The 25,362-nt window shown below is 41.5% G+C and overlaps 1 protein-coding gene and 1 pseudogene across 1 annotated transcript in view; one reads left to right on the forward strand and one right to left on the reverse strand.

Moving 5' to 3' along the window:
- jph2 (junctophilin 2) overlaps positions 1 to 21,036 on the forward strand; it is a 34,248-nt gene extending 13,212 nt beyond the window's left edge. Inside the window, exons 3-6 of the mRNA XM_034202552.1 lie at positions 7,758 to 7,876; positions 16,915 to 17,828; positions 19,272 to 19,369; positions 19,469 to 21,036. Of these exons, the coding sequence (XP_034058443.1) occupies positions 7,758 to 7,876; positions 16,915 to 17,828; positions 19,272 to 19,352 (1,114 nt within the window). The 3' untranslated portion in view covers positions 19,353 to 19,369; positions 19,469 to 21,036. The remainder of the gene's footprint in view (positions 1 to 7,757; positions 7,877 to 16,914; positions 17,829 to 19,271; positions 19,370 to 19,468) is intronic.
- Positions 21,037 to 21,484: 448 nt separating this feature from the next.
- On the reverse strand, positions 21,485 to 24,983 carry LOC117537367 (annotated as a pseudogene).
- Between the last annotated feature and the right edge of the window lie 379 nt (positions 24,984 to 25,362).

Genomic DNA, 25,362 nt, shown 5'->3' on the forward strand with positions numbered 1-25,362 from the left:
GCCCATATTAAGCAGAATACGGCATTAATAAGTGTTGTATAATGACTAATAGAGAGTCATTATACTGCTAATATGCATGCTAATTAACAACTAGTTGATGGTTAATTTGTGTACCTTAATATAAAGTGTTACCAGTATTTTACATAGATGTATTTTCTATGTCAGTAGAGGACCTTAATACTGTAGTCACCTCACAAACTAAACATCGGCCACTCTTGGCTGTTCCTGCATGTTGAATGGAAATCTGTTTATTATACAAGCAGTGGAGACATGACACATCTGTTCCTGGCAGTGGTTTCATCACTTCATGATCCTTTGGCGATGAAGTCGACGGTTAAAAATACACGTGTGCGCTGAATGAGATGCCAGACCTGTCCTCTTCAGGTCCGTTAGCTGACTGGCACTCAGACGCTCTGTGGACATTGTTCTGATGCGTGGGCCGGCTGCATGAGGACCTGTGTGGCAGGGCAGGGTGTAAATGATGCACACACACACATACATACATGTATACATCACTTCAGGGGACATTACATTGACTTACATGCCTTTCCTGGAGACTTATCCTATTCCTAACCTTAACCATAACCAACACATGCGTAACCCTAACCCTTACCCTTAACCTTACCCTTACCCTAACCCTAACCCTAACCCTAAACCTAACCAAGTCTTCACCCTAAAATTAATGATTCCCCTCATGGGGACCACCATTTTGTCCCCATAAGGGAGGCAAGTCCCCACACGTGACTATGTAAACAGATTTAGGTCCCCATAAGTATAGTAATGCTAGGCCACACACACACACACACACACACACACACACACACACACACACACACACACAGAGGAGCCCTGACTAAATATGGGCAGGCGCACTCTTGCTGTATCACAATCGCAGGAGAATGCAACAGCTGATTATCTCCCCTCCCCGGCCTGCAAAACCCATTTTTCCTGCCTAGTCACAGACACACAGCCAGACTGTTTATAAGCTGAATCCCAGTGTTTGTCTGCATACCTATTGAGGGGTGGGGGGGTTAAAAATATATTCCATTACAATAACTAATTTTAACAAAGTAATCAGTATCCTGATTAACACAAACAGAACAGTGTATTGTTCTCTTTTATCCATCCCTTTCGTATCTTCTTGTCTTTCATCCTTTTTATTTTTTTTATTTTTATTTTTATAACTAATGCTGTTGATATATTGTGATTTTAAGGGTGTCTATTACCATCTGGCCGGGGACAACAGCTGAAAATTAGCCATGTCGGCTAAAGCTGCTCCATTTACTGTTTTTGTGACAGTTCATCGATGGGGACTGTCCACGACACTATAAATAAATAAACTAAATAAATTAAACTAACCTTAGAAAAGAAAAAACCAAGATATTTTGTTCAAAGGACCTACTATGCTAATTTTCAGGTTCGTATTTGTATTTTTGAGTTTATGGCTTTAATGTTCAAAAAGGTCTTTCTTTTTCTGCCTGTGCTTATGCCTCTTTTCACCCTCTGTCTGAAACCAGAGCCCAGTCTGCTCTGATTGGTTAGCTGGCCAGCTCTGTTGTGATTGGTCAAGCGCTTAGAGATGTCCCGCCCCTTGGCCTGTCCCGGACAATGTGTTGGAGCGCTAGCCAATAGAAATGCGAGTGTTACACAGTGATGTCCCTATGGTACAGAAGTAAACAAAGGAGTTCAATGGAGGCGTTTCAGACAGGGGGGGGGGGAGGGGGAGTGGGAGAGAAACTCCATCTGGATTTGCAGACCATTTACATGCACAAAAACCTATATAACACACTACAGGATAGAGAAACCCCCAAAAAGCATTTTTTTTAACTGGTCATGATGATGAACTGGAAGATTAGTTTTGGTAACATTCTACACTTTTGAGTGTTTTACATTTGTACCAGTAATCTTATTATGCTTTCTTATTGTGAAGGTTACAACTGCCTTTTTTGTATGTTACTTAATCCCACTACATGTAACCCTTTACACCCTAAAGCCAGGCTATTACCTATAAAGTAACTCTCTTTTGTCCTGTTTTAGCAAATCAAATACAAAATGGTGCACACCTCTGCTTGAAAACAGCCGTCTGCTCGCTGATTTAGTTTCTCTCACCCGCTGCTTGCCGGCAGTCGGAGATCTCGGTCCATCTTGCGTCAGCAGCGGTGTCAAATGGTTCCACGGGTATAAATATGACACAGCTCATAAGCAAGTGCTTGGGTATAAAGGGTTGGTGTATATATGTACCACACCTAGCTTTAGTTCGGCGGCTTGGATTACATACTGTACTGCTGATACGAGCATTTTGTGTGTAGCATTTGTAAATAGAGTTCAATTCTCACCACAGCTCAGGACTATTCATCAGATCTCTGTTGCTCTTCTAGCAAAGGAAATATACTAAATACATGTACTCAAGCTAGTACACTCTTGAGGAATTGTATTTTAATTTAAAAAATGTAGGCTATATATAAGTAGGCTATAAGTATACTTTACTTTATTGTACTTTTTACTGCTACATCTATTTGAACTTCGGTTACTTTTCATGACAAGTACAACATATAATAACCACATTTTTGATTATGGATTTTTAAGCATGGTGGATACAAAAAGTGAAAAAACAAGCCCCAAACAAACACAATCATTTCCATCCAATTATATAAATGATATTGTTCATACGCTCCTTTACTTATCGCATATATAAATACTTTTCTACTTTTTGAGGGCGTGACCTTTTATTGCTAATTTTTCTTTTTTTTTGTTTGATCTTAGTACTTGATTTACTCTGCATGTATTTATTATGTGACCTCTTTGCAATGCTGCAATAATGAGGTTGCAATTAGCTCCTAATGTACACCTATTTTGTGAAGTGATTTGATTATAGTCTGAAACATTTAGTCGTCTTTTTATAGACACTAAATTCACACACTCTCTTTCTCTCGCACACATACCCACACACACACACACACACACACACACACATACCATGTATACATCACTTCAGGGGACATTACATTGACTTACATGCATTTCCTGGAGACTTATCCTAACCATAACCATAACCAACACATGCCTTACCCTAACCCTTACCCTAACCCTAACCCTAATCCTAAACCTAACCAAGTCTTCACCCTAAAACTAATGATTCCCCCCCAATTTGTCCCCATAAGGGAAGCCAGTCCCCACACGTGACTGTGTAAACAGATTTAGGTCCCCACAAGTATAGTAATGCTAGACCACACACACACACACATACACACACACACACACACACACACACACACACACACAGTTGAATAGGCCCCTCCACAATGATAAAGTGGCACATGCCAGAATGACAGAATATCTCCTGCCCTCAGCAGCCTTTCGAGACAACTGCAGCGTGACACAAAGCAAGTGGTTACAAAACAGCAGGACGAAGACAGGCTTCTCCATTGTGCACCGGCTAAAATAGGATTTAAATTTGTACAATTGTTCATAGCTTTAAATGTTCAAGGCTGCTGACGTCTCATTCCTCCTCAGAGAACAACAAGAATCCTTAACGCAGCCCTAAAGGCACAAAGGGTATTTAGGTCACAGTGTCAAATGTCATGTTTGGTTGCAGAGACGCACTGCAGCAGTTATACAACTTCAAGGGCCGTGCGGGCTCATTCTTATCTGCATCATGTTCATTCTGTTGTTAGAAGGAGGGCTGCAGAAATCCAGAGTTTAATTTAAGAGAGCAACGCTACTTCCTTTGTCTGCTCCCTAATAATAGTCTTTCTTAACTAAAAAAGGACCATACAGCAATCATTTCCTCATTTTTGGCAGGATTGTGTTTCTTTTACCTCAACTACCAAAAATAACTTCCATTCCCTTATTATTGGAGTAAAAGCACCCAGAGATCCTAAAAATCCACTCCAAATAAATACCTATTTATTTTACGTTATCTGTGTTTTTGGCGATTGTCTCATTTGTATTGTCATTAACTGAACTTATATTAAAACTAAAAGATATACCTGTTTAAGATCTTGTTTTTTATAACACCTAATTTTAAAAGCCGGTATGGCAGTTAATGCAGACTTAATGATATATCAGTACACATAAATGACAGTGGCAAATCAATGGATGTTCTTGTTGATGGTAGACATAATTCTCCCATGCTTTTAGCAGCAATGCAGATTTGAGAAACTATCCCCACAGTGGCCATATACACATATATGAACAGCTCAGTACTCAGCTGCTCTTTCATTCCTGGTGGTTGTTTTCAGTAAATGATGCAGCATCAATTCACTGGTTATATATTAGGGTTGAATCTGTCATTCCTTTGCAATGATACGCAGGGTTGAGCTCTTACTCTTCTCCCAAGGACACAGGATGATGGTTCACACTCTTCCAGTCTGAGGTTTGTGCACATCTATGGTGCTGAAAGTAATCCTGGTGATGCATTGAGACACCCATACACACACACCCAAACTCATACTCACACACACACACACACACACACACACACACACACACACTCATAGTCACACACACACACACACACTCATAGTCACACACACACACACACACACACACACACACACACACACACACACACTCATACTCACACTGGGTTATGAGAAGTTGCCGCTTTCACTTAAGAGTGATGGAGGCCACTGTGCTCTTGAAGACCTTGAATGCAGCAAACATTTTTTAGTAGCCTTCACAGTCTGTCTCTGAGCTCTGCAGGCACCACTGGTGACTTCAATGAAGGCATAGCAAATGATGTTATATGCCAATTAGTAGTTTATTCAAAGGCAATGCATCCTATGTTAACCATCAAATACATGTGTTGTTGTAAAAAGTATTATATTACATCTCAAATGTTGTGGAGTATCACGTGAAATTAATCGATACAAGCATTTTCTTTAAACATATCAATGAGCCACGATTTGCAGTCAGCCCTTCACATCCTGTCTCACACTAACGTTGGTTCTTTTTTAATTATAGTGCATTACTTTTTAGTGTGAGTACAACAATGAATGAGAAAAGCCTGCAACCTTATCCATGAATAGCTGTGTCTCAGTAGAATGATATACTGTATGTCAAATACACATGGATTTATGTGTATACATTCAGACATGATACTCACTTTATACATTGCTTTCAAACTTAGAAGTGTGTTTCTTTGATGTGTTGTATTAATGGTTTAGTTTGTGCTGTTGCCTTTGGGAGTTGTACCTAAAAAGCTTGTTGCTAAAAAGCAGCTGCTGTTATTCGTAGCTATGCTTTATTGAAAGATGTCAGTGTGAATATAAAGGGGGTGTGTTTGTTCCTGGAAGAGGACGGAGGTGCTGACGGTGTGTGGGCAGGTGGAGCTCATCCATCTCAAACAGCGAGCCTCGGGGGTCTCTAATTGTTCCAGAGGGAAGCTCCTTCCCCTCTGAGTCTTCAAGTGGACCAGGAGCTATATTCAGCTCGGTGTAAAGTTACAGTATGTCAAGTATCCACAGAGTAATCACAATCAGTAATTCTCCCTGTTAATGTGCAGCAGCAGGCTTGAACTCTCTGCACGGAAATGATATATTTGTTCAGTGTGTTGTCTACTTTGGTCCAGACTGAATTATCCGTAAAGGATAAGCGGCCTTCAAATTTGGTACAGATATTACAGTCCCCATCAGGATGAAGCCTACTAGCTTTGATGACCTCCTGACTTTTTATTACCACCACCAGCACGTTAAACCTTTCAGTTTTTTTGGTTAAATATATCTGCTTACATAAGATCCATTGGCACAAGTTATTGTAGGGATTAGCATGAATAATGGTAAACACATTCATGTTCCTCAAAGAATGAACTGCGATCCCTTTACTTTTATCTAGAGCTACCATCTGGTCAGAAATCTAATTTGTACGGTAATTGAAAGTTAGACAGTGTGTTAAGTGCTAACAATTAGCACAACTATTAGCGTTACTTTAACACGGTTGTACTGGGTGAACATGTTAAAAATTATTCCTGTTATATCAACATTGTGCGAATTTAGCTCCAAGCAATGCATCAGTCAAACAACAACAGACTCTTGTGTTGTTAATTTATGATAAGATAGCAAATTACTAATATAATAACAACAATGATGATAAGAATTAAATATTGCTACTCGAGTGTGGATTTTTCTGTAAAAATGGTCTGTAAAGGCTAAATACCCAAAGTTTCTCTCCCACACATCTCCCCACCATTTAAATTGTCGGTCCGAACTTTTCTGTAGCTTTATGCATCACTCCTGACCCCTCTCTGTCTCTGTCACATAAAAGTATGTATGATGTGTGTTGATGGATGTTTTAGTATCTTACAGCCATAACTCATTGTCCTGCTTGGGGGTGATGAAAGTATAATTTATTTCTGTTCCAGTCCAACAGCAGAAAAGGACACCTCCTCTCTCTATAGCTAATGTATTATTAGCGAACGGACAGGGGGTTTAATTAGCCGTATGACTTGTAGCCACCGCGCCCTGATTGAACACCATAAACAATCCCCTGTACTGCAGTCATTTTGGTTAAACTGCCATCTTTTCTTAAGGTCTCACATTCAACAGCCATCATTTGTTTAATCAGAAAAGACAAGATCAAGGTCAACGTGCATTAAACGACACAAAGATAAAACATAATATAAAAGTGAAATCCAAAGTCTAGTTATGCAGAATTCATTTTCAATATTAACATGATATTGCATTATCAACTTTGAATGAGTCTTTAACACGCTTATTGTTTAGAGAACACAGGTTGTGATATTTAAGCTACAAAAAAAACGTGTTCACTATCCATTAATCTGTATGTTTCATGATCATTTCAATAAAAGATTGGTCTAAAAAAGTAAAATATGTGTTTTAAATTGCTATTTTTTTCTCAATCGACAATCCAAAACCCAGGATGTTTATTTTTTAATGGCAAATAGTCACATTTGAGGAGCTTTAGTGCATTTTTGCTTCACCAAAATAGTTTTTGAGGCAGTATCTCATTCTTTGGTAGCCTACTCGTTCCCTAGCTGTTGTCAATTCATTTAATCTAAAAGTCACAATTAGAGTGAATGGAGTCTCATTCAGAGAGTGTGGGGACTGGCTGTTAATTAAGAATTGAGAGCAGCTTGATGTGATTCCCCTCTCTGCCAATAAGGGTGTGTTTCTATTGTTCTTACAATCATTTCTTGTTTATCTGGTAGCTTGTTGGTTTAATAAGGTTACACCAAATGTTCTCATTCAACTGTCCAGAAGTGTCACGTTTTGAAGAGTCTTACGAGTGTTGTAATCTAATCAAGCGTGATATTGTCATCATTATTCTTTGGAGCACTTTGAGCAGATTTAATAGTTGCAGTATGTGAATATTTTAGACGTAATTACACTGTAGGAAATACAAGCTATCTTCAATGTGTGAATGTGGTGCCACCTTATTATAATAACCTTTCAGATGTATGCATACATACAGATAACATAATCCAATCCACTCCAACTTTTTTTATATAGCACATTAAAAACAACAGAGTTGACCAAAGTGCTGTACATCAAAACATATATAAAAAAGCAGCATAAATACATTTAGACAAAACCGATAGGACAAAAATAAACTAATGTAAAAGCACGAGACAATAAAACCATACTTATAGCCACAGACTGAAAACCCTCATACATGAAGTAAAAACATACAACTAACTAGAAAACCCCAATTTAGAAACATAACAGTAACCTGAAGATATTAAATCTGTATGAGTTGTACCAGTGACTGATGATCTGTGATGCGTTGTTCCCCCGCAGGACGACCCACTCGAAGGGGAAGGCCAACGGAGCGGAGCTGGCGGCTCTGGCCTCCAACAACGAGTCCAGCATCGCCCGGCTGGTGTCCACAGAGCTGTCCCCGTCCTTCTACCAGCCAGGTCAGTGGCTCTGAGAGGAAGACTGAAATGGTTCATCATTGGCTATAAACACAAGCAGTTATTTTCACCTGGATTATTCTCTGGTTAAGACTCATATTCATCCATTTCCATTTCATCGTTTATTTAGCAGGGACAATGCACATTAATCAATCAATCAATCAATGTTTATTTATATAGTCCAATATCACAAATGTTACATTTGTCTCAGTGGACTTTACAGTTTGTACAAAATATCAGTATGACAATACGACACCCTCTGTCCTTAGACCCTCACATCGTACAAGGAAACACTTCCGAAGAAAACCCACAGTTTTAAAGGGAAAAATGGGAGAAACCTCAGGGAGAGCAACAGAGGAGGGATCCCTCTCCCAGGACGGACAGACGTGCAATAGATGCCGTGTGTAAATTGAAAAGATAATACATTTGCAACATAGGTAGTCCAAATGTTTGGAAATGCATGTGTGTATAATAGGAAGATGAATCCACGAGGATATCCATCCAGGACCTATGATCCAGGACCACAGCCACGACTCAAGATCCAGGGCTCGCGATCCAGGACAGAGGAGCGCAGGATCATCCATGACTCCGGATCCCGGCGTATATAGACACCAAAAAGAAAGACATTTGGGGAAGCTGGGTTAATCGGAACATGAGAGTACACAGGTATAGACAGAGAGAAGGAAGAAGTAAGATGTCCCCCGACAAACTAAGTACTACTACTTATCAGCAAAACTAGGGGCTGAATCTAATCAGCCCTAACTATAAGCTTTATCAAATAATGAACACTTAAAACAAACGCAAATAGTGTCAATATGCCGGATTTTAGCTTGAAGCTCATTTCCACCTGCAGTCCCTCACATAAAACATTTAAGAACATGACAATTATACACATTGCAAAAACAAATACATAATATGCAAAAAGTGCAAAAAAGCAAGAGCAGCATACACGAGTATTTATGACATGGCTGTACAATATAGCAGCTATGACATATAAAGTGCAAGAGATGATACCAGAGCTACCTAAAGTGCGAGAGGAGATACCCCTGTGTTAAAGTGCATTTAGCGGTGATTGCACGTCTGTTTGTTTCTCAACCATTCTTTGAGTTGACCTTTGAAGCTATTGAGAGTGGGATAATCCCGTGTCTCAGTTGGGAGGCTATTCCAGAATGAGCTGCCTTTAACGGAGAGGACATTTTGTCCAAAAGTGGTCCGTCTACGGTGGACTTCACAGTCTCCTCTGGTTCCTGACCTAGTGCAGCGTCCAGTGTGTTTTTTGTGGATGAATTCCCCTAAGGGAGGGGCGGGGGCAGTCCATGTAAACATTTATAAAAAAAGCACATACTTTTATCATCTTTCTCAAGTCATGAGTGCTTCTCTTACGTGTTTCGTATAACTATGAACTTCATACAAATAAAACAACATATTTGTTCATCTACAGCAGAGAAACCTATGACATCAATATTACTATTAACTGAAGAAAACAATAATAAATCAGTACACTAAAGTGCTGTACTTAAAGGTGGGGTATGTCATTTATTTCAGAAACACTTTTTGTTATATTCCATAGAATGCTCTTAACGTCCCGATAGCAATGAACACATTAAATGCTTTGACAATAAATATATTAAAAAATGTTACCTGTGGAAGCCGTAGCGCTGTAAAAAGCACGACCAATCATCTGAGCCGGCCCGGCTAAAGTAACTGGATGGCCTACCTAGCCTTACATCTGGGCACAGACTTATCTCGTGCCCTGATTGGTCATGTGCGCGTTCGTGTGTGTTGGAGGAGGGGCTCTGTAAGGAAGTGGCAGATTTTTTTCCGGCTGTGTATTTTCAAATTCTAGCGCACTCGAGCTGGTTTCTCCAAAATTACCTACACCACCTTTAAGTACAATGTTTAGATACTTTACTTGAGCATATTCCTTTTCTGCTATTTATACTTCTACTCCCTTCTATGTTAGTGGGATTTATACTTGTTCTATTTATCTAATAACTTAAGTTACCTCACAGATTCAGATTCATACTAAGAAAACAATCCAAAAAAACATGTTTGATGCAATTGTTTGGATAATGATACCGTTATTGATCTACTTGAGGAATACACAAGCTACTGAAGTATGCAGGAAATATAAAATACAGCTACATGTCTACCTAGCTGCAACCTTAAAGCAATGACAAATGAATGCATCACTAATGATTATCCAATAATATGATATCCATTCTAAAATGGGCCATTCTGCATCTTACTATTTATACTTCATATTGATAAGTTATACGTTAAATTAGAAATGGATAACTTTCACTTGTAACCAGTGCTTGAATTGGAATGAAAAAGGTGCCAGTACTCTAAAATCAGCAACTTTTTCAAGTCAATTTTATATATACAGCCCACAAACAAGAATTTGGCTACTATAATGCTGGTGGGTTTGTCTCTTTACTACTGTATATTTTAGAAAGGTTCACTGTACTTAACATTTTTTATGATAGGCAGCGGATATGGCTAAAGCTCAGTAAGGTCAATATTAACTGAAAATATAGCAATCAAAGTCTAGATCTTCTGCTGAAGACACATGAAGCAGAGACCTTTCAGGTGAGAGCCCCTCTGGTGGTGTTCAACATTAATGACAAGGAAACAAAGCTCTGGTCAGAAGCATTTTTTATAAAAAGCTTTAACAAAATTAAGTATTTCTGTACATTTTGAATGCAATCTAACTTTCCAACTCAGAAAACGAAAAAGTGCCAAAAGTCTTCTCACATGGCTGAGCTGCTTTGCAATATACTTCACCACTGAAGAATACAAATATGTATAAAGTAAACTATGATGCAATCTAACTTTCCAACTCAGAAAAATGATAAAGAGCATGAACAAAGAACATGTAAAAACAAATGCAAAATTTGCACAATCTAAAATGAGAAACTGTAACTGCAAGTAACAAAGTCTGAGCCATGGTAAAGAGTTACATTGAACACCAAGCTGATCAGATAACTCCCTGGTTGGTCTGAAGTCCTTCTATCTCCAGGATCTGTACAAATCGGCACATTATGCCAAAAGTCTTCTCACTGGGTGAGCTGCTTTGCAATATACTTCACATTGTTAGAAAAGGCTCCAGAAGGCCTTGGGGACATCAGTATCAGGGGCTGGAGCTGGACAGGCTCTTTCATCAGCACTTCTCCTTCCCTTTGCCAGCCAGGACCTCACATACTGTTCCGGATTGAACTGTCCTAGTGATGGTCCATTACATTTAATGAAAACCAGGCTGGACAGTCGGCTGACAGAGAGAGCATTCCTTTTTGCAGTAAGGATATCGTTCATGCAGCTGAATGCCCGCTCACACTCACTAGTGGAGACAGCGATGGTTCGGACTGCTTTCAGTAGAGGCTCCATGGCAGCAGGTGTACGGGATGCCCTGGTTTCCTTGTATTCGCGAAAGCCCTGAACAGTCTCTCTTCTGTCCACTTTCAGCACTTCGCACAAACGTAGCACCTCTACGTCCCCATACTGTACGTCTAACTCCTCTTCAGGCCAACTTCCAGGATGGATAACTTTCATGTCCTGGATTAGCTGATTGTCCCGGGCCTCCCGGCCATGTAATGGGATTTCTCTTGTGCTGACATGAGAGGAGGTTGTGGAAGTCATTCTGTGTCTCCATACTGCGGAAAAACTGACCTGCATGAATCTGTACAAGCCTGCCATTCTCACGCAGGGCAACACCCTTGAAGGACTTCTCAGCTAGAGCTGTATGAACTGTAGTCATGTGTGGGCCAGGCATGGTGACCATGGATTCAAAAACTCGTATTTCTCGAGTTAAGAGCCTATCTGCTGTAGGCAGTGTCATCTCTCTTTTTTGGAGTTGCCGAGAGAGGTCGCTGAGCTCTGTGAGCGCATCGTACATCAGTCCCAGATTGCTGACAAACGTTGCAGATGTGAGCACATCATCCAGGCCCTTGTACTTTGCTCTGTCTCTGGAATCCCTGCTCGTGTCGTTTGCAGCATTTGTGAAGTGATCATGAAGCACTCGGTAGTTTTCCCAGACTGCTCTGACGCTCCTTTCACTTGAAGCCACCCAGCGGATGGACAAAACACGCCCTATCACCAGGAGACGCTGTCCGACTGCTTGCGCACACTGCGCTAACTGCCTCTGATTTTTGGGGGAGGCATGGAACAAGGAATAGAGTTTGTCAAAAAAGATCTGGAAATGATTGAGCCCTGAGACCTCCTTGACCACATCCCCAACTGCCAGCTCTAGACGATGATTGGAGCAGTGCCACACAAACAGGCTTGGGAATTTACTACACAACTGGGTAGAAACGCCTGTTCTCTTCCCTAGCATGACTGAGGCCCCATCACATGCAAAAGAAACGAAACACTGACCTAAAAAGTCCTCGTTAAAATCTCTTCCAAGACACTCCATTAACGCCTTTGTGATGTCATCAGCCGTTGTTCCATCCAACTCGATCAGCTCCCAAAAAAACGTTTCGGGCTCAGCATCAGCTAATGCTGAGCGTAGACACACAACAAGCACCGTTTTACCACTAATAGTGGTAGATTCATCGACCAAAACACAGAGTTTTCTTTGGTTTTCTGTAATGTCTTTTGCCATTTTTTTCTTCAGCTCATGAGCTATGTGGTCGATGATTTCGCCACAGGTTTTATTGGAGTGCAAAACCCTGCCCACGTTCAGCCCATTCAGTTTCTGTACATTCAAATCAATTGGCATGTCTGTGAATGGCCGGCTATGTTTGCCAATTTGATATGCCATTCGAAAAAGTCTGATAGTGGTGTCTAATTCAGATTTATGCATAGACTGCACTTGATGTTGAATAGTTTCACGTGAAGCAGATGTAAGGATGTCAGCAGCTTTTACATGGGCTTGTGATTCTTTATGTTCTTTGATTTTTTTTCTCAGGCTAGCTTGTTGTTTGCCCTTGTCAACACCGAAATGAGACACTGCACACTCACCCCATTCAGTTGACAGTTTCAGTCCTTGTCCAGTGTGTATTCCCAAATATTTGACATCTCTGCATATCCGACATCCTAGCTTCTTATCTTTAAGAAGGAGCCATGCATTGGTCTTGCAAAAATATTGCACCTGGTCCGTTGTCCAGCAGTCAGGTGCATCGCTTTGCCCGGTGTTGGTGGTGGCAGTTGCGCCAGCAGCAGCTAACGTTAGAGGCTCTGGAGGAGGCGGCGGAGCTAGTGCTAATGCTAATGCACTAGAACTTGGAGTAGGAGGATCAACCAAAGAAAGCTCCCCATCAGACACAATTTCCAACACAGGCACAGCATTCTCTGTATTTGAAGTTTCTTCCGGCGACAACCGCTGTCTTTTTGCACTTTTATTAATCCACGCTAACATTTTAGAAATGCTAATTTGTGACGTGACTTGCTTTCCTTCTCTCGGGGGCGTGCCTGCTCTGTTCTATCACTCTACATAGCCACCCACTGGGTGGGAGTTGCACTGCATAAACACAACACACGTGCATCTAGGTATGTAAATTGTAAAGCATTAAAACATGGTTTTACTAACAGTTTTCAGTATGTTGTTACTTCGGCATTATTATTATTATTATTATTATTTTGAAACGTGTATTACTATTAAATCACGGTCAAATAGGTTAATTTTGACATAGTCGTTTCCACCACAGTATTTACATGGAGAAGATAAGCCCCGCCCCCTCTCCAGCACGTTCTGTTTGAATGACAGGAGTAAACAGCTGACAGCCGCTGTGAAACTCCAGCGGTTAGAGCGATGAGAATGTCCGTTCGGCACCTCATGACGCATCTACTGAGTACCGGGCGGCTGTATATATATATATATGGATGTATAATAAGAACGGCGGGAGAGTGTTGAGTACTGGCACGGTGCATGAGTACCGGAGTACCGCCAGCATGCCGGTACTGAGCAAGAAGTGCCGGTACTCCATGGGTCAGAACCAGAAGTGCCGGTACTGCGTACCGGTGAGTACCGGCCCAATTCCAGCAGATTATTTTTACACTTTGGTATTGCTGCTTTCACTTAGGTAAGAGAGAACTTATTCCACCACTAACCACGCTGTAGTTTATAAAGTGTCCCTGTGCATGTCTCCACTTGGAGCTGGCAGATCCTCGGCTGAGGCTCTCCACAAGGGTAGTCGCATCTGAATGTCTAAAAAAGGAACATCTTATTAGGTCGAAGGGATCATATCAGTTTCATTGCGAGTCTGGCGACACTCACACGTTCACATAAAAGCACCACAGCCATTTTGGAGCCTCTTGCTATTTTCTCCTGCTTCCTCCCTCATCTGACAGTAATGTTTCTGAGAGGCTAAATGAATTGTGTCAGAGTAATACTACTAAAAGACAAGTCCTGCTATGAATTGAACCACTGACAAGTATTCTCTGTGTGTCCAAACCCTCATATAACGCCTTTCTCCGCGCCATACACCTCAATTGCTGTCAAAGAAAGAAAACTGTCTCTTAATAGCTATTCAAATCACTTAATCACAAACTGATGCATTTCCTTGATTACCACGAACACAGACAGTGTAGTTTACTTTCATTCAATCACACACTCCGTCCTGGAGCCCCAAAATATGACTATAGACAGGGCTGCACATAACTGGTGCGCAGGTGCGCATGCGCACCTCCGCCAAAAAAAGAGCACCGGGTCATTTGAAAAAAGGCGCATTTGCGCACCAACATTGGGAGAGAGAGAAGGGAGAAGAGGGAGAGAGAGGAGAGAGAAGAGAGGAGAGAAGAGAGAGAGAGAAGAGAGGAGAGAAGAGAGAAGAGAGAAGAGAGAAGAGAGAGAAGAGAGAAGAGAGAAAGATATTTGCGAGTTGCATATGAACTCAGGGCCGGCCCGTAGCGCTGGCGTAATAGATGTTCGCCTAGCGCGCCAGATCTGTGGAGGCGCTGCGCTGGCAGTTTTGGGAGGGGAAAAAATGTTTTTGACCGTTGTGGCTCATCCTAATTTTCGGCCTTGATGTAACGATATTCACAATTAAGTAAATGTACACCCTTTTCACCCCGGTTACACGTTTCATTTGCCCTGTACGATGGGCGCTGTAATTGATGAAAATTGGGGATGTTGGCTTATCTGGCAACCGCAGCTCACAGCCAAAATGCGAGTGAGTGAGGGAGAGAGGGAGGGTGCACCGGTACCAGCGCTGTTATTAGAATCTGGTGCTAGCTGCTTTAACGGATATAAGAAGAAGATGTTTCTAGAATAATGTGGAGAGAGAGTCCTCTCCAGTCAGACTGAGGCTGATAACTACAGCTCAGTGAGGTAAAGTAATCTTGAGTGTTTAGATAGTTCACTTTAGTCTAAGTTCAAACGATTTGGTCACAATTTATGTAAACACATATTTCCAAGGCACTCCTTTATAATTATTGCGATAAACAGGTTTGAAATCATTCCAATGTATACTATAGGACAGTAACCAAACATATCCTTTAAAACTGGAGAGATACATTTATTTATTTTTAAGGTAAAATAAGATATGAATGAACAACACAAATAAAATAAGTTACATCCATTTGTTATTGGCTATGGTAGGTTATTGGTTATGTTCACATACTTATTTGATTACATCCACTTGTCTAAGATGACAACAGAGACTTTCGACCCAAACCCAGCTGTTGACTTGTGGATGCAAGCAGCTAATCGCAGACTCAACCAGAGAGAAAGTAGTAGGCCTACATCATCAGCTACCATGTCTGACATGGAAGACAGTGAGGAGAACAGTCAGGAGGGTAGTGATGACAGCTTGTAGGATTACTGGTCGTGCTAATGTTGTCTTGTGTTCACCTCTGCATGTGTGTTCTGTGTTCACCTCTGTGTGTTCAGTGCCGTGTGCCTGGCAAATAAAGTCAAGACCCCCTCAAAAGTTACGGTTTATTTCATTTTAAGGATGAACACCAAGCAACATCTCCAGGTGCTCCTTTGAGAACCAGGGCAAAAAAGTTATGTGCACCCCTGACTATAGAGCACCAAAAGCACTATTACACTAAACACTATAGTAAATATACATCCCCTAGCTCCTACCTGGATCGCGAGCCCTGGATCTTGGCTGTGGTCCTGGATCATGAGTCCTGGATGGATATCCTCACTGATTCATCTTATTATTATAGACACATGCATTTCCAAACATTTGGACTACCTATGTTGTAAATGTATTATCTTTTCAATTTACACACAGCATCTATTGCACGTCTGTCCGTCCTGGGAGAGGGATCCCTCCTCTGTTGCTCTCCCTGAGGTTTCTCCCATGTTCCCCTTAAACTGTGGGTTTTTCTCTGGAAGTGTTTCCTTGTACGATGTGAGGGTCTAAGGACAGAGGGTGTCGTATCGTCATACTGATATTCTGTACACACTGTGAAGACCACTGAGACAAATGTAACATTTATGATATTGGGCTATATAAATAAACATTGATTGATTGAACCCCTAGCTATCTTTGGGATTAATTAAGTCCAGCTATTAAATGATTGTAAAAGGGACCCATTGGATTGGTAAGTATGCAGCTAAAGACCAGCTGCAGAAGTAAACATGAATTCAAAATAGCTCTGAGAGGCGGGCTTTAGTGCATTGGTTTAAGGCTTTTCATGGGATCTGGTCAAATAGTAGCCTCAAAGCACTGAAAGGATATTAAAAAATAAAAAAGTAAAAGCAATGTCTCTTTCTAGAAGTTATGATCTGGTTAATCAATATTATCCCATGGTTTGTTGTAAACAAGGTAAAGTGTGTATTATAAATGTCCCTCTAACATATTAATATCTGCACCATAGCTTCTCTTGGACTTAAAATCTCATTTTACATTTTACATTTATATATTCAGTTTAATATGTAATATTCCATCCCTCACATGTTTTGTTATTGTTCATTTGTAAATTTCAACATGTATATTTTCTACTTTCTTGTTTATTTCTAGTCTTTTTTCATTTGTATTGTACAATGTCATGTCTTTTATGCTGCTGCAACACCAACATTTCCCAAATTGGGATCAATAAAGTTCTATCTTATCTTATCTTGTCTCTAATATCCTGGTCTCCCACAGGTCCTGAGTATCTGAAGAAGAGAGTGATACATGAGAGCATCGAGGGAAGTGAGACCACCGAGACCATCATGCATGAGCCTCTACTGGCGGAAGAGGAGCCCCTGCCCACGCCACCAGAGAGCCCCCTCATGAATGAACTGGACAACCTCATGCCTGGCTCTTCCCCAGCGCGCACCCCCTCCCCCAGCCCAGGCATCATCAGCAAGGAAGACCCCAAGCTCCTCAGTCCAGGAGGCTGGAACGAAGACAAATCCATTAAAAGTGGAGGCAGTAAGGGCAGCAGTAAGTCCAACAGCAGACCCAGCAGCCGCCCCACCACCCCAGCAACCTCTGCCCCCCCCACGGCTGCACCTGAGAGCACAGAGGCCCCTGGCAGTCGTGGCCCTTCTCGCACCCCCAGCCGTCAGAGCAGCAAGAACGAGCAGGGATCAGACCTGGAGATACAGCCCCTGCAGAAGTTTGATTCAGAGGAAGCAGCTCCAGATGTTGTTTCTGCACCTGTTGCCTCTGTAAGGAATAGCCTCATCTCTCAAGATGAAGAAGAAGAGCCGCGCCCCGCCTCCAAAGTGCCATCACGAGCCGCCACCCCCGAGCCTAAAACCATCGAGGTCAAACCTGAAAGAGCTCCATCAGTCCAGGAACGAGCGCCGTCCGTCTCTGAGAACAAAGTGGAGTCGAGAGAGGCGAGCAGGCCGGCCAGCAGAGCAGAGACAAAGCCGTTACCGAGACGACAGCCGAGCCCAGCTCCGTCCCCAAAACCTACACCGACGCCTGAACCAGCACCAACGCCAGTGGAGGCCAAAGCCATCGTGGCCAAACCAGCTGCGAAGGTGGAGCCCAAAGCAGAATCCAGACAGAAGGCCATGGCGTTGAGCCGGAGTCCTGAAGTGCCTGCTGAGTCTTTAGAGCTGGAGGTAAGACAGCTGATAAACACAATGACACACATTTGATTATTTAGTCATTTTAGCTTCAACTACAGAGTCAGCAATTGTAGTCAATCCAAAACGTTGGTCAACACAAATATGCAAAAAACTATTGGACATGTTGCCATTTAGTTTTCTACTGACATTCATGATCCCCCGCAGATAAATCCTAGTCAATTTGACGATCCTCAATCTTTTCCTTTAGCACCACCACTAGGTTCACGTTGGTGGTTTGAAGTCAAATATGTAGATTCATGATTGGAGAATTTGTAGGATATTTACAAGATGAATTCAAATCACTTTGGTCTTTCCCTTACCTTTCCCCTAACACATAATTGGACTAATTAAATTCCTGTACACACACAACTGTACAGTGTGTAGTGCTTATAAGCAAATGTTAGCATGCTAGCTAAATAGAGATGCCACATTATAACTGCCAAGTGAAAAAAGTGCATCTCCCAAAATGTAGAAGTATTAGGTTATAAATTACCTTAATCACAAGATGTGAAAATATTCAAGATAAATCCAGATTTCTACTCTTTTAGGAAACTAAGGAACAAGCAGTTGGACCTTAAAGTCTTCCCTTAGCTCATATTTAACAGATTTAATATGTTAAATGTAAAACTACAGGAATACAGCCTAGAGCAGTGGTTCCCAACCTGGGGGGGGGGCGCGCCAAAGGAGTCATTTGGGGGGGCTCTTGGGAAAAAAGGTTGGGAACCCCTGGCCTAGAGGATCTTAGTACTTATCTTTGAATGTACATTAAAATGAGTTTACTTAAAGGTAGGGTAGGTAAGAACGGAGAAACCAGCTCGAGTGCGGTAGAATTTGAAAGTACGCAGCCGAAAAGAATCTGCCCCTTCCTTCAGACTTCCTTACAGAGCCCCTCCTCCAACACACACGAACGCGCACATGACCAATGAGGGCACGAGATAAGTTTGTGCCCAGATGGAAGGCTGACAGGCAGGTAGGCCATCCAGTTACTTTAGCCGGGCCGGCTCAGATGATTGGTCGTGATTTTTACAGCGCCACGGCTTCCACAGATGACATTTTTTAATGTATTTATTGTCAAAGCATTTAATGTATTCATTGCTATCGGGACGTTAAGAGCATTCCATGGAATATAACAAAAAGTGTTTCTGGAGTGAATTACCTTTAAGAGTGATTCATAAATATAATTACAGAAGTCTTAAAAATAGATAAGTTAACAACTACAATTTTTTTTTTTAAAAATACATTTGCATCTTCTTAAAAAGGAACAAGCTTCGACCATCAATTGAACATTGTCTGTTGGTTTCCATAATACTACAAACGTTTAGTACAAAAAATACCCAAAGATATTTCTTGAGTAATAATTGTTCCAAACTGTTCAGGTTTCTACACATTCACAAGATGGTAAACTGCCCTCATGTCTCATGTTTACTTCTCTTTAAGGGCCCAAACACCATAATGATATGCATGGTCATCCTTCTCAACATTGGCCTGGCCGTTCTCTTCGTACACATTTTGTCATGAGACATCGTCCACCTCAGGTAATTAGTAAACAAATAAAATGTGATTAAAATAATACAGTATACAAACTTGAGGGAATAGGGAGTCTACTAAAATACAAATTGTGTTTTAATCTGCAGGTCACCACTCTGCAGAAGTGTTGGAGAGAGACGCCTCCTCCTCAGTTAGGACCAGAGATAAGAGAAGAAGAAGAAGAAGCCTCACGCAGATCGCCGCAGCTTTTCTAAAGGTGTTTGCTGGTGTGACTGGAGGCTATGCGAAGCTCCTCTCTTTCCAGAGGATTGACGAACTGAAGGACATGAACCTGATTCAGAACGTCTGGATATGACGATGTTTGCATGTTAAAGTCGGGGCTGGATGGTAGAGTATGTCCTCCGTGCTTACACTGGAGAAGCAGCGCTAAAGAAGTCACATTTGTAACCCAATTGGCACACACTGGCTGATTAGACCGGAAAGATAATTACACTTTGTCACAAGATGTGTTTGTATTATGAAGAATGTTAATAACATACAAACTGAATATTCTCTCCACTTTGCCTTAAACTTGATTGAGACACTGCAGCACGTGTGAAGATTACTGGTATTATTGTTTTAACGATCTACAATGTTCAAGTTTCAACACAAAACTGCAATCCAACATTAAGCCAGTCTTTTTGTTTCCATCTTGCTGCTCTGTCTCTTCAGACTCCAAAGCATGTCGAGTTACATTTCAGCTAATAGCATTTGAGACTGAGGTGTACTACACTGTGACGCGTTCTCTTTTCACTGGGATTTATATGCATTATTGTCAATGTGCTGCTTTGGTTTGGGAGCTGTAGAAAAGGGGCAATAGGAAGCTTATGAGTGTCACAGTACTGTATGTTCCTGTTGGGTTTGAAATGAGAGCTGTGTATGTTTAGCAATAGAATGAGCAAAGAGGATTTATGTTAATAAAAAAACAATCACTGTATGATGTAAGTTCCTCAATTTACAGATTGATATCGATCGGGATGTTTTGGCCTGTGAACAATTTGATGTATGTTTTAGTGTAGTAACCCGTCCGTTCTGATTCACTATGCCTTATTTTCAGGGCGTTTTAGTAGAGCCAAATACGTCAACTTGTGTACGCATGAGGACACTGTGTATGCGTCTGTATTTTTGTATCATTTGAAGTGCACATCTTTTCAGCATTCAAAATATTCTGTTGTATGATTTTTCTTGTCAGAGGCAGTTATGCAAAGCTGAATTCATTTATTTCCCAAACAGTAGAATTACCTCATGAGATGGAGACAAACATGTTGAATGGTTCTTAACTCCATGTCTTACGGTGAGAAGAGCCCCCTCCAGATATGCTATTATCTTTGAACACGTCGCTTTTGAGAAGAACAAAGGTTTTAACATTCATTTCCTTTGCAGACGAACTGGTTGGGAGTTGTTCTAACGCATAACGTGACATTTCACATTAGTGTTAATATATCTTTTATTTGGCATGCTTTTCTGCTCAATAACTGATCATAAATGTACAAAGCCCATTAACTACTAAAGAGGCAATTCAAAGTGCAATAGGGAATGTATTCATTTAGGTCAGTGGGATCCATTTTGTTTTAATGGCATTAACATCCCTGCTTAATGTCAAGAAAAAGCATTTATTTGTAACCGAACATGGTGAATGATTAAAGAACTGAAAATAAAAAAAACATTTACAACACTATTTAGCCTTTCCAATGTTGCTTTACATGGTTCCTCATGTATTGCTTTCAGTTTCATTCATGTTCCAGTCTGGGAACAGCAGAACTAAGTATTTTTAAAACACCAGCATGAGAGCCCCCCCCCCACTACTATCCCTCCCTTGGGCCAGTGAATACCACACCCTATTTTAGACCAGGACAGGGTTAGGACTCTGTTCTTCTCACGTAAAGCACACATCCAATCTTAAATAAGTCAATGTAAGATATGCAAATGAGACTCTTGGATCAACTGATGTTGAGAAATAATGTAGTGATTCATCTAGCAGTAAAGCATTGTCTGTTCAGAGAAAAGATACATGTTAAACACCACTGCCTCCAAGTGACTGAACTGAGCAAGTGAACACATAACCATCTAAGCAGATAGGTAATGTTTAACAGTGGAAACAGTGGACGAGAGGAAAGCATCGGTTCAGTCAATGAACAACTTTATTTTCTTGACATTAATAAAACAGCATTGATCAATAAAGCGGAATGTTTGCCTTTCTAATACTCCTCTCCTTCCTCATCCTCTTCATCTCCCAGGCTATCAGCTCCAACCTCCTCGTAATCTTTCTCCAGAGCGGCCATGTCCTCTCTGGCCTCAGAGAACTCTCCCTCCTCCATACCCTCACCCACATACCAGTGCACAAAGGCACGCTTAGCGTACATCAGATCAAACTTGTGGTCAAGCCGAGCCCAGGCCTCTGCAATAGCAGTGGTGTTGCTCAGCATGCACACAGCCCTCTGGACCTTGGCCAGGTCTCCACCAGGAACTACAGTGGGCGGCTGGTAGTTGATGCCCACCTTGAAACCAGTGGGGCACCAGTCCACAAACTGGATGGAGCGCTTGGTTTTGATGGTGGCAATGGCAGCGTTCACGTCTTTGGGAACGACATCACCACGATACAAAAGGCAGCAGGCCATGTATTTACCGTGGCGTGGGTCACATTTCACCAACTGATTGGCTGGCTCGAAGCAGGAATTAGTGATTTCTGCCACTGAGAGCTGCTCGTGGTACGCTTTTTCCGTGGAGATAACAGGGAGCATAGGTGGCCAGAGGGAAGTGGATACGGGGATAGGGCACCAAGTTGGTCTGGAACTCTGTCAGATCAACATTGAGGGCACCATCAAAGCGAAGGGAGGCAGTGATGGAGGACACAATCTGACTCATTAACCTGTTGAGGTTGGTGTAAGAGGGACGCTCGATATCGAGGTTTCTACGGCAGATATCATAAATAGCCTCGTTATCAACCATAAAGGCACAGTCAGAGTGCTCCAGGGTGGTGTGGGTGGTCAGGATGGCGTTGTAGGGCTCCACCACAGCGGTGGACACCTGGGGAGCTGGGTAGACGGAGAACTCCAGCTTGGACTTCTTGCCGTAGTCGACGGACAGACGCTCCATCAGCAGGGAGGTGAAACCAGAGCCGGTGCCCCCTCCGAAGCTGTGGAACACCAGGAAACCCTGAAGACCGGTGCACTGGTCGGACTGAAACAAAAAGAGAAAATCATCAAATAATAATAAATGTATTTATATAACACAAAGACAGCAGTGCCAAGGGTTCACAGCTAATGATAAAAAGCGTATTAGTGCACAGCATGTAAACATATAGATTAAATGAAAACAGATCAGATAAGAGGGTGCCATACCATGGAGGGCTTTGAATGCGATCAGGAGGATCTTAAACTGAATTCTGCAGGGTGGAGGAAGCCGATGCAAGTGGGCCAGAATCGGGGAAATATGCTCACTTTGAAAGAGTGATACGAGATTGTTATGTCTTGTGTTTGTTTAAAACACTGTACAGCTCTTCATTTTAAAACATATATTTCACATATTTATTATCAGTTATGATACTTGGCTTTTGCCATTCAACACAATATGATTGCATACTCCTTGTATGTGAAAACCTACTTAGCAATAAACTGATTCATTTCCATTTAATACTCTTCAGAAAAATGTACTTCTGTTCTAAATGTACCCACCAGCTTTCGGATTCTGTCCATCACTAGGTCGATAACCTCCTTTCCGATGGTGTAGTGTCCTCGGGCGTAGTTGTTGGCAGCATCCTCCTTGCCAGTGATCAGCTGCTCAGGGTGGAACAGCTGGCGGTAAGTCCCTGTGCGCACCTCATCTATGGGTAATGAGCATTAGATTATTGAAGGTTTTGAATGACAGAGGGGGGAGAAGGCATATATGATACTTTTATCATTTATAATGAATGAGAACTTACCGATGACAGTGGGCTCCAGGTCAACAAACACAGCTCTGGGGACGTGCTTTCCAGCTCCCGTCTCCATGAAGAAGGTGTTGAAGGAATCGTCCCCTCCTCCTCCTGAGATGTTCTGGTCACCAGGCTTTCTGCCGTCCGGCTGGATCCCATGTTCCAGACAGTAAAGCTCCCAGCAGGCATTGCCAATCTGCACACCAGCCTGGCCAACGTGGATTGAGAGGCACTCGCGCTGTAAAAGGAAAAAAGGTTGTTAAGAAACGGAAGCCTAGTTGGCTGAATGTGCAAAAACAGTGCAACATACATTCTAGTGGCATATCATCACATGTGGGAGGACTGCTCTAGAGAAAAAGGCTATTTTACCAAAGAAGAACCAAACATCATATCATGATTTAAGTCACCTGACGCACACATTTGTCATCTGAACAGAAAGACAGTTATAATTAAAAACAAAAAGAACTAAATACTGTTTATACGTCTAATACCGAAAGCACAATGACGCAGTTGTTGGTATACAGGTGGCAAGATTGGATGTGAATGTGAGCCAGTGTTGAGAGGAGACTACGCATTTACATTTTCTGCAATGGTGTCACAAGGAGTGCGCCACTGCCACACCCCTTTAGGAGACGTAAACACACATAATAATGATCCAATTCGACCTGAATAAAGTAAAAATTGGAACCATGTCTCTCATCTCTCTAATGTGAAGACATTAGAGAAAACATGTCGGTTCGCTATCCTGGCTCCAAAATGGTGGAATGAGCTCCCCATTGACATCAGGACAGGAGAAAGCTTACACATCTTCCAGCGCAGACTAAAAACTCATCTCTTTCGACTGCACTTAAAGCAATACAATTACTAACAAAGCACTTATATACTAATAAAGGACTGGCTTATCTAAAGCCAGAGGAGTAGCACATAGTGGCTCTATGAAACCTGATGTACTTATATGATTCCGTTTTCTTCAAGTTTGCATCTTCTTGGTCGAATGCACTTATTGTAAGTCGCTTTGGATAAAAGCGTCAGCTAAATGCAATGTAAAGACACTAAACCGAGGTCGACACAAATCCGTCGCAGGAAATAAACTCTCGCGAGATTTGGGGAGACAGAGGGTTCATTTTTATTTAAATATCGGCAGCGAGTAATCATTTCAAACGTACGTTGGAAAAACGCCCTGGTTCACTGAAATTCGGAAAAAAATTGTTTTATCTGTGTTAATATCATGTTTTAAATATGAAACCATTAAACCCGGCCACTAATGAGACAGGAAGCATATTTATTTCCAACAATTCGCGCCGATTGTAAATGCGTCACTTCAACATCTTGACTGTGCCGTCGAGTTACACTTAATTTACCAACACCACAGTTAAAACGACTTATTAATGACGAAGCTTGATTTACCATCTTATACCGCAACATTTTTGTTTCACTATAAAAATGATGAGTCTTCTTAAAAGAGTAAGCGGTTAAAAAACGTTAAGCTGATTACGTGTTCGCATGATGACACACGTTCAGAGCGCTGCATTTGGTTGAATACACTAAGAAGAGGAAAGCTGTACTATCGTACTCACCATTTTTCTGAAGATGTGAAGAGGGTTTTGATAAAGAAGAGGAAAAGGCAAAGTTATCTCTCACAGCAGGGCCTTTATGAGTCCAGGGTAAGAAGTAACTGATGTATTTTTTCTAGGCGGGGCTATTTATACTATCTTACGCGGCGCAATTGCTGCGGAATCTGATTGGTTGAAAAGACACGTGGGTCCATTTCTGATTGGTTGAATTCCTTAGAATTTTTTTAAGAAACTTTATTGAGCACATGGAAAACAGGAACACTGGCTAACAAAATTCCTGTTCAAAGCGGAATCACCCCACCTAAGAACGTCAGTCCCATGGATGTACTGGGAAAACGTGGTTATTGCTGAACATTAATAAATAGACGTAGTATAATAATACAACACACGCATATTACTATACAAGAACGTTTAGCAAATAAGATAATAAGAAAAAAAGATTGACATATTCCGATTTTTGATGTTCATATTTGAATTACGATAAATATATATATTCAAACATATCTTTGTCTGA

Source organism: Gymnodraco acuticeps, unplaced genomic scaffold (genome assembly GCF_902827175.1).
Source record: "Gymnodraco acuticeps unplaced genomic scaffold, fGymAcu1.1, whole genome shotgun sequence".
Classification (NCBI taxonomy): Eukaryota; Metazoa; Chordata; class Actinopteri; order Perciformes; family Bathydraconidae; genus Gymnodraco; species Gymnodraco acuticeps.